General features: G+C 34.2%; 1 protein-coding gene across 1 annotated transcript in view; it reads left to right on the top strand.

Moving 5' to 3' along the window:
• The window catches only part of LOC107451551 (multiple epidermal growth factor-like domains protein 6), a 221,065-nt gene that overhangs the window by 116,305 nt on the left and 94,892 nt on the right, over window positions 1–9,868 (top strand). Inside the window, exons 2-4 of the mRNA XM_071187042.1 lie at window positions 4,639–4,776; window positions 6,111–6,217; window positions 7,508–7,612. Of these exons, the coding sequence (XP_071043143.1) occupies window positions 4,639–4,776; window positions 6,111–6,217; window positions 7,508–7,612 (350 nt within the window). The remainder of the gene's footprint in view (window positions 1–4,638; window positions 4,777–6,110; window positions 6,218–7,507; window positions 7,613–9,868) is intronic.

Here is a 9,868-nt window from a genome sequence, read left to right as displayed (position 1 = left end):
TGATAATTAACATTTTACATAGAATCTTAGAGTGCGTTTAATAATTTGGCCAGGGACTGTACATAAAAATAATTATAACTCTCCAAACGTTTGAAATTACGAGTCGGTTCTAAAAATAGAATGGTAGATCTTCATTTTTTTCCCGGTACATTTGTTCAATAAGTCATCGCTTCTCGTTGTGCAAACTTGTTTTTTCCTTCTTCTTTTTGTTCTGAGAATCCTGGTGTATATTCTAAAGCAAGAGTTCGAAGAGGAGTGACTCACGCATAACCCTCATATATACCAAAGAATTCCCATTTCGGACGAAGCATTGATATCAGACAGCAAAATTAAAAGAGATCAGAAAAAAAACCCTCATCTTTAAGGATGTCAATCATTCTGAGTGTTATTATCATCGCTATCAAACTGAAGAAACAAAAAAAAAACAATGAAAAAGCAACAATGGAGGGGGGGGGGAAATGTTGCCAAAAGGTAAGTGCTAACTTCAGAGGATTGTCACTTAACCGTCCTTTAATCGAACCAAGCGAACAAAGCTCGCTTATTATACCTTAGAAATCACCCAGTAATTGATTTTCGCAAAACATTGATTGATTTTTTCTCCCTTTAATCATAAAATGAGAATTTTTTTTTTCTTTTTTTTTAAGTTTTAACATGTAACCTTGTAGATGTAGTTTTTTATGGTAACAGTATTCTCCATTCAAACAGGGCCGGATTAACCATAAGGCCACACTAGGCCATGGCCTGGGGCCCCCAATGATTAGGTGCCCCCTTTAAAGGGATTTTTTGAAAATAAATTAAGAAAAACAATGATTATTTAAAAATTTTTCAAAATGTTATGATTATTTTTTTAGTTTTAATTTAATAAAATAAAGTAAATTTTAATTTGTTATTATTTATTTTAATTTTAAATACGCTTTCTTAAAAGAAAAGATAGATAAATACTTTTATATTTGAATAAATGAAAAATATATACGAGAAATTTTTTTTATCTAAGGGCCCCAAAAATTTGAATGGCCCAGTGCCCGCGTACGTTTAATTCGCCCCTGCATTCAAAGCTATCGAAATGTTCACCGAAGTGACTCGAAAACAATTAATTTACTGTCCAACCTCTATTTAACGAATCGCTGAATATTAATAAGTTCGTTATATGGAAAATTCGTTAAATAGAAAATCACCTTTTGTTCTTGTTGTTCATTTACGTTGCACTAGAGCTACACAATGGGCTATTGGCGACGGTCTGGGAAACATCCCTGAGGATGATCCGAAGACATGCCATCACAATTTTGATCCTCTGCAGAGGGGATGGCACCCCCGCTTCGGTAGCCCGACGACCTGCACGCGAAGTCGAGCACTTCACGGTAGAACAGTTTAACGAGGACCCATACCGCACACCGTCGGTCCCTACGCACACTGATCCAAGTGGTCACCCACCAGCACACTGACTGCAGCCAGCGATGCGTGCTGGGAACCGTGTCTTAACGATCAGTCCACTGCGGGACATCACCTTTTGAAATACTTGAACAACACAAAACAGGGTTTAAATTCATAAACACTAGACAAAATTAAATTAGCAATTGATACAATTTCTTCTTGTAAGCTAGTATCTACTATTTATTTTATAAATCTTAACCATAAAAGAAATCTTCATGGAAAGCAAGAATAGAGCAAAACATTATCCAGTGTTACACTATCATGCTACATACATTTTGAACTTAAAAAAATAGTGGATAAAATGATCGCTGAATTTATTCTAAAAGGAATTTTGAAATACAAACAGAAAGGGATTTTACTGATTTCTCTAAAAGTAATGTGGCTTCGATAATCAATTCAAGGTCATTTCCTCCATTGGAAAAAGGGGATCTGAAAGAAAAGTTCGTTCAATAGAAAATTCACTTCGCTATTTGGAAAGTTATTTCACGCAGAAATTTCGCAAAATTTTCCTCGAAAAAAAATCGCAAAATAGAGAAATTCGCAAAATGGAAGTTAGTTAAATGGAAGTCCGATTGTATTATTAAAAAATTACAGAAACCTGTTCAATTTGTTTTGTTTCATATATGTGTGGAAAAGGCATCAATTTTTTTTTTAAAATACGACGCACGGTATAAACATCTATATAATCTGACCTCATACGCACGTTGCAGTTGCTGCGCTCATATCTTTTTGCAGTGTTTTCAGAATCTGTGCCTTGAGCGAGTTATTTTTCCTCAATCACGTGGCCATCAAGTTACCGCCAAAGACAGTGTTTATAAATCACCCATGCCACACTTAATTGAAGATTTCCGTATAGCTATCGAATACAGTTAAAAGTTCTTCATAACAGTAATTCCCAAAAGCAAATTAAATACTCGTGATAGCAAGCTGTGTCGTTATAAGCAATTATAAAACAGAAGTTAAAAGATTAAATGCAGTACAACAGTAGTTTTTGATGAAACAGAATGTCGATTTCAGTGGGATACCTGCAAGTGACGTAGTTTGGTAATCTCAATCCTGATGGGTTGTTGAAACGTGGCATTTGTTTACGTTAGCAACTGTTCTTTCCATCCCATTTCGAGTAAGCCAAGCCCGCCAAGTAACAATACTCTTAAGTGACACATTCTATATTCTTTCAAAAAAAATTCTTTCGCAAAGATTTCAATATTTACACAGAGAATTAACACTATAACAACACGAAGCCATTATAAACAAACTAATTTTGCATCGAAGTTTTCAGGTACACAAAACAAAAATATATCTCGGTTACAATAAAATACATAAACAAATAATAAATCTAAAGATAAGTAAAAAAAGTAGACAGAAAGAATTTAATTTCAACTTATTCGATATGCGATAACTGCTCTGTTTTTAATTAGCTTAATTAGCTGTATTTAATTAATTAATTAGCCAATGGGCTATTGGCGACGGTTTGGGAAACATCCCTGGAGGATTATCCGAAGACATGCCACCGCAATTTTAATCCTCTTCAGAGGGGATTTCTTCCCCGCTCCGGTAGCCCGATGACCTGCACGCGAAGTCGAGTATTTTACGGTAGAACAGTTAAACGAGGACCCATACCACACACCCTCTGTCCCTACGCAGACTAATCCAAGTGGTCACCCACCCGAACACTGACCGCAACCTGTGATGCTTGATTTCGGTGATCTGCTGGGAACCGTGTCTTAACGATCAGTCCACTGCGGAACGATATAATTTTCCTTTTCACTCCCTGTATGGTTTTTTATTATAATGTATACGTATATGGTAATAAATTTTGTTAATCTCAACCAAATAAACTTTGCCATAGTAGAGGAAGATTAGTAATTTTTGAATTGATATGAGTGTTTGTTCCCTTAGCATTTTGGTGGATATATCGTATGATATCGAGCTATTAATTCATTGCAATGTGTGTATTAGTTTTGGAAATATACATTTTTAAAATCTGGTCATTTGTTTTCATATCATTACTGGCGTTGAACAGGCTATCCACTTTTTTGTTTACCATCAGTATACCACCCCGTAGACTTGTAACTATGAGCCCAGCCCAGAAGAGGGAACTTCTGGATCAATCATTGGGAGAAATTAGCCTTCGTGGAAGACCTTTTGACTGAACTTATCCTCATTTGCATTACCCGGAGAGGAATACCTGTCCCGGTTAGCCAATAAGAACCTAACCCACGATTCATTTTCCAGTGAGGATATTTTGTGTCAGGATTGTTTTCGGTACGAGTCGGAGTTCCTATCAACCGGATTCGAACCTGGGTCAACTCTATTCATTTGTTCTGTGCAGTGCTAAAATTTTCATTTTAAAATTATAGTAAAATAACTGGCAGTCTATCTGATTAACCGTAATATTTACGGTAAAGCAAATTTTTTTCCTTTATGGTTTTGAAACCATTTACAAAAGGCATGGTTATAAAACCGTGAATACAAAACTATGCGGTTTTTCAACCATTTGCAACTAACATTTTTCAAAAATGAAAAAAAAAATAATTATTTAACTAGACATAGGTCGGCTTTTCGTAAGGTAATGGGCATTGGAGAGTGCCGGACACTGGAAATTCTTCATGTGTTGAACGCAATGGAGGAAATATTGTAGTGTCAACCAACACTAGGACTCGAACTCCAGTCCTGCCGGTCACGAGATTGAAATGATTGGCAAGTGGACACACGAATAGTCTATTGTATTTTGAGGGAAGAAAGACTTATGCAGTCTGCTCCAAATGTGAAGCCCAGCAGGCTTCTGTCGAACATATCCTTGACTGATTGGGCCTTTCCAAGGAGGACTTACACGCTACTCCACTTCTTGTCATCGACAGTTTGAGGGTCAACAACCTATTGGATCTTGTGTGACAATTGGAGGATAAGGAACAACAACAACGGAATTGACTTATAAGCCCGCTCGGCTATGACATGTAAGCATTTGCAAAGAACTAAGTAGCTTCATTAGGTGGTTCGTGTTGGGGATATAAAATTCTGGTTGTTTAACCGTATGAGGTGAAAGCAGTTAATAAACAGTTTTTCTACAGTTTGATTACCATTTTATTTATGGTTATTTGACTGCTTTGATTAAATAGGGTAAAATAACCATTCAGCAAATTGTTATTTAACCATTTTTTTCCCGAGAAATTTCTAACAGTGTGTGTCAATTGTTGTGTCTTGCAGGTCTAATGTCTGCCCTTTCAATGTGATGTCTATGGTGAAAGTAAGGAAGGCCTGCCTCAGAGCATACACTAAAATAGAGAGGATTCGAAAACCCAACTGCCTCTACTCGGACGAATATTGCACTGACTACAAACCCAGGTTATTATATCACCTTTTTCTAACATCATTTTCCATGGCGAAATACAAAATTTGAGCATAATCGGTCGAATAGTTCTTGAGAAATCAAATTTCAAAAAAGTCAGATATTTAAAACACGATTTCTTAAGAGACTGTTCGACTCAAATTTTGTATTTTGCCTCATAATTTTATATTCTTTAAAATGATAAAAAAAAATTTATACGTTACAGGTTAACATTTTTTCGACCATTATTAAATCAAGTAATACATATTTACTAAAAGTTGTTTTTTGCATGGAGATATCTTTGGATTAACGAATTTTATAATCGTGTGCTATTACCTACCCTTGCTATCAAAAATAAGCAATTAAGAAATCCCAACCCCTTGTTCGTTGTCTGTTAGGTAATACAGGGTTATTCATAATTCCCTCCTCCTGTAAACGCCATTTTTTTTACTACAACTGGCTTCATTGGTACATGTTACTGCCATCTACCGGCAACTGCTTAAATTAAAACTTGAATACTTTCGGAATAATTTCGTATGTTCTTTTTTGCCATATTCGTCTGCGTTTTTTACTATAACGCTTCGAAACCCCGGAGGGAATTATGAACGGCCCCTTTTATTTTTATCCTCTATAGTAACTTTTTATCCTAACATTTGTGTTAAGCAATATAAAAATGAATTCTGTGTGAATTTTTAAGTAAGTTCCCTGACTTTAAGTTCGCTCCAAGATGTTCTAACTCTATCATTCGCAAAGAGACAAAAAAAAAATTATTCGTTTTAATCTTAAGTAAAGGGATGAGATATTCTATCTTTCTCTTTTTATTATAAACCAACGATTTTTTGTTTTCATTAAACATGGTTTAAAAACACACTTTTTATTTTAATACAAAACATTTTCCAACTCTGCATCTGCTGTATTTGTTATTGTAACTTTTCTTTTAATCAGAATAAAAATCTATATGAAATATACATTTGTATGGGTATATTTAGAAATTGAGAATTTGATTGGGGCAATTTAAGCAGAGCGATTAAACAAGATTCACTAAAAATGTTCCCTAAGTTTCTAAAAATTATGAATTGTATTTTATCATTCTTTAAAATTTTAACTTTTCTTATTTTTATTTATTTTTCTGATAGAGTTATTTACAATATTGGGGTAAAATAATTATTATTAATTAAAGAATAATAACGTCATGGGAAAAATCGTTCGAAAACTCGATCATCGAACGATTGTTTACTTTTCAAAAAGTAAAGGAATTTGGAGCTCTCTCCGAAATCTGCGTGTCGCTGAATTCATCCTTTTTGTTTAAATGGGTAAATAAATTAGAATAGTTTTTCTCATTTTTTTTCAGAACTGTTTATTACACGGGATACACTCACAAATTAGAACCGAGGTACCACACCATCTACAGGTGCTGCACAGAATGTCTTCCGGTCAGCGATGACGGATGCGTACACGGTAAGCATATCAAACAATTCTTTTCCAAACAAGTTTAAATTCATAATGATGACGTCTGTGGTGTTACCTGTGAATGACCGAATATTGGTTATTGTTGACTTCCACCGGTGAATACTGACAATCACATGGTCGCTTTGGTAAATGTCCGTAATATATACTAGTTAAGTGCCGTTACCCGGTATACATTTGCCCGGTATACCCTACACTGATGTTTTTTTATGGTTCAGTATGCATTTAACCTGTATTCCGAACACTGATAATTCTCTTAATCTATCCTCAGAAGATATTAAAATATGGAATAAGTATAATAACATCAACGAGTAAACTAATATCCAATCGGATGTAAGAAGTATTTCTGACATTCACCAAAGCGACTATGATATTCACCGATGAAAATAATTATTCTCTTGATTTTCGTCCTTCACAGTAACAATAACATTAAATTTCGACTATAACTGTCCGAGTCGAATAGATCGTTCCATTTATATAATTAACTGAGGTGCTTTTTTGTGCTTTTTCTTCTTCTTTTTTTCAGTGCTTTTCCCCAGACTTTTTCTTCCGGTGCTTTTTTTACCCTAACAAATCGGTTTTGTACATAGTGTCAATTAATATCAATTTATTGATTATTTACAATTACAAAAAAAAAAGATTGAAAAATCGTTTATATTTTATTATTTATCTAAAATCACTTTTTACCGAGCTGCAATGTCTCATTGTCCGGACTCAGAGTCCGATGACGAAGGAGCGGGTTCGATCCTGAGTAGCGGCATGAAGCCCACCGGGTTCAATGAGTATTAGCTGAAGTAACTATTATAATACAGAGGGATATAATTTTTTTTTCCTTTACTAGCAAAATAAATGAGTAAGACTTTAAAAAAAAAAAACTTTATAATTAAATAACTTTCGAACTAAGCAGAATTTTAAAAATACAAATTTCAAATTAAGCTCACACATAAATATGGCCTTTCTGCACGTTAAGTTTCATTTCTGTAGTTGCATTTCCGTGGGCTGCAGAGCGACCGCATGGTGATTTTTGCTGCAAGGTTAGCAGCTTAATTTCTCTGAATAACTCTTGAATGTTAAATTAGATTTTGTTTAATCTTCCTTCCTGTATATTTTTAACACACTTTCGTCTTCTCAAGTTTCTTGTAGCCTTTGCACTTCTTGTAACTTTTGCACTTCTTGTAACTTTTGCACTTCTTGTAACTTTTGCACTGCAAAACAAAATGTAACGTAAAATTGAACTCTCAAAACAGCTATTTTTTAATGTTAGAGAGCGTTCTTTTGTAGATGAGTGTAGTGGTCCTACTGATGACTGCGATGAAGAACGTCTCAGGACTTACACCCATTGTACATGTGATAAGAAAAGGCAACAGCCACATCACTGCAACAAAGGTATGCAATACATTATTTTAATAGACTCACCAGGTGTCGTGGTGGCTCAGGGGATGGAGTGTTCACCATCCAATGAGGTGAACCGGGTTCGAATCCCAGTGATGGTTGATCTATATGAATTCCGCACCGACCACAGTGCTGACTTAAAATATCCTCAGGGGTAAATGGATCATGGGTTCGAGTCCCCTTGACTTCAAGAGAACCATGGAAGGATTTCATGGTTTCCCTGTCCTCGTAACGTAAATGCGGATCAGCTTCACAAAAAAAAGCATTCCACGAAGGCAAATTTGTCTCAACACTTAATTTAGGAGTTCTGTTGTCTTCTGGATCGAGTTCCAAATGACAGGGCTATGGAGTTGAACATTAATAGTCGTAAACCCGAAAAAGTGTGTCGGCTGTTCAACGACGGTTATAAAATAAAATAAAAAATAGTCACCCACTATCATTAAGTTTGTTTTTTGATGATAGACTCGTTCATTGTTGGATCAAAATTAAAAGTTACTAAAACAAAAAACTCAAACTACTCTAAAACAAGTCTACAAAAACTCTACTGCTTAAGTGTTGAAATAATTTTTCAGGTTATCTAGATTAAATAGTTAAATTCGCTTTGTTGTTTAATTTCACAAACTATCCGATAATCCGCGCATTGCGTACACTTAAATTAACATGATGTTATTTATTTTTTTACAATCTAAAAAAAAATCAGTCTATTTAACATCAATTAACAAATGAGTTGATAAAATAAACAACTGTTAATGCCCATAGTAAATTGTGGAGATTCTGCACTCTATCCTAAGTAAATCTGTTGATTTTTTTGCCTCAGAACAACACATGAACACATGATAGATTCCACGGATTCAATCCCCGATTCTATTAAATCCAAAAATTGGATCGGCTGTTCAACGACGGTTATAAAATTAAATTTGGGTATAAAGTTTCGAATTAAAAGAGAAAGTTCTTAATCAGCATTTACTGTCCCAGATAGCAAAATAAGGTTTATTTTCACTCAACAAAAACCTTTTAATCTAAACCTAAAAAGGTTTGGGATACGGTTTACGTGTAAACCTTCTAATCTTAAAACGAGATCTGCGACAATATGCTCTATTCTACGCACAATACCCTAATCCAAAACCTTAGAAAACAACCTTCGATATAAAAACCTTTAATCGAGGTTGACTTAAGAGTTTTCAAGCGTGAAAAAAACCTTTCATAAAGCTAGCCTCAAGGTGAAAACAATCTTAAATCTAGATTATTATAAGGTTTCTTTTCGGAAAGTCTCAGCTAAAATCCACCTTGTCATGAAATTTTATTGGACAATAATTAGTTGACGTCACACTAGCGTTAGGATGCTAGTGTGACGTCAAGTAAAACGTCATTATAGACTTAAGTGACAACTTTTTATAAAAGCTTTAAAAAATAATTTTTAATCCTTTTAGGATGAAAGGTTTGAAACTGCAATATTTTTGATTTAATGAAAAAAAGGTTTTTAGTACAAACATTTTCGTGACAATAGAAAGGAAATTCCGAAACAAGGTTGCAGTAAGGTTACATGCTTCCTGGGTGTCATTGTGAAGTAATCAACGTTGACTTTAAATTTGTGTAGCTCTAATCTTATTAACATGAAATAGGAATTAAAATTGTTTTCCTTACTTTAACTAAGATTTCTAATTAAAAATTACATTTAGTTACATTCATTTTATTTAATAATTCTTATTGTGTATTCATATTTTTAATGCCGCACAAAAAAAAAAAAAAAAAAAAAAAAAAAAAAAAAAAAAAAAAAAAAAAAAAAAAANTAATTGTAGAAGAATCAGCAGTCGTAGAAGGATCACTAGTTCCATTCAACGACTCTTTTTCCCGCTCCGCTCGCTGCCGTGCTCTGTAACCACGGTAATATTGTTCCATTTTTCCCTCGTGGACCTCTTGAACCAGTGGAAGTGCTTGTGGTTGCCTCATCGTCTCGCCCTGGAAAATGTATTTGTATTAACAATGTAAGCGTCATAATGTAATTTCAGAAGAGAAACAATGAATTGATATTCACAAGAGGCGTACTTTGACAGAACCTTAAATCCGTCGCATTGTCCGTGGGATTGTTTTCACTCATTTTTTACAGGTGTTATCCACTAAATTTGAAAATAAAAAATACTACCCTATTAAATTATATGTGTATCAAAACAAACTAAAAAAATATTTATAGAAAAACAATACTTTTATGACTTTTATTATTTTTATGCTAGTGAGAACCAAAACAATATG

The sequence above is a fragment of the Parasteatoda tepidariorum genome, chromosome 10 (assembly GCF_043381705.1).
Source record: "Parasteatoda tepidariorum isolate YZ-2023 chromosome 10, CAS_Ptep_4.0, whole genome shotgun sequence".
In the NCBI taxonomy this organism is placed as follows: Eukaryota; Metazoa; Arthropoda; class Arachnida; order Araneae; family Theridiidae; genus Parasteatoda; species Parasteatoda tepidariorum.
Note: the sequence above shows the minus strand (reverse complement) of the source record. Positions and strands in the feature narration are given on the sequence as shown.